The sequence below is a fragment of the Sphaeroforma arctica genome, assembly GCF_001186125.1.
Source record: "Sphaeroforma arctica JP610 unplaced genomic scaffold supercont1.12940, whole genome shotgun sequence".
Classification (NCBI taxonomy): Eukaryota; class Ichthyosporea; order Ichthyophonida; genus Sphaeroforma; species Sphaeroforma arctica.
This window is the reverse complement of record NW_014027618.1, coordinates 1-693: the sequence shown is the minus strand read 5'-3', so window position 1 is coordinate 693 and position 693 is coordinate 1. Positions and strand designations below refer to the sequence as shown.

Sequence of the window (693 nt, the reverse complement as noted above, 5' to 3'; positions counted from 1 at the left end):
CACTGCATGCAGGGTACGGTACCTTGGCTTGTTTCTGTTTCCAAAAACACTTGTGGTTATACTTGAACAGAGCGGGGAAATATTCCATCTTTGTAGTGTCACCACAGTTAGCACATATGATGTCATCACACTGATGCTTTTTCCACAGACTGTTCTTCCCAGCACCGGACCAGGATACATTACCCGCAGTAGCATTATCGTCCCAAGTCCACAACTACATCCTCATCATCACCACTCTCATTCTCATTCTCATTGTCGCCACTCTTTTTACGGTTAAAGTATCGTTTACGATGCATACGCGACCCTCCCAACGCCTTCTTGTACATGATACATCTCTCACCTTGCCAGCACCACACATACTTTCTACACGTCTTTTCGCTTATGTGGAGGTTATAACACTGCTGGCTAAAGAACCGTCCATTACAATCTGAACACGTGAACCAAGTATTGGCAGGCACGTTCCAAACCCCAATACCATCCAAACAAAACTGTGACTCACAGGACTTACACCGCCGCCGCTTACGTTCTGTATTGATATCCAGGTCCTTTGCACCCATACCAATACAGCTATGTGTTTTGGAGTGTCCCTTCCCCAGATCAGTCACATGGCAGACTCGGCAGTACTTGTACTTGTCGCTACGCTTAGCAGGTAAGACAGGTCGAGCACGGTCATAGAAGAAGAGAGCTGCGTTC

The 693-nt window shown here is 46.9% G+C and overlaps 1 protein-coding gene across 1 annotated transcript; it reads right to left on the bottom strand.

The window, feature by feature from the left end:
- Positions 1-194: 194 nt before the first annotated feature.
- Positions 195-693, bottom strand: SARC_17952 (hypothetical protein; the record flags this gene model as incomplete). The annotated part of the gene is made up of 1 exon (XM_014287961.1): positions 195-693. A coding segment is annotated over one exon (499 nt), but the record flags the coding sequence as incomplete, so codon positions are not given.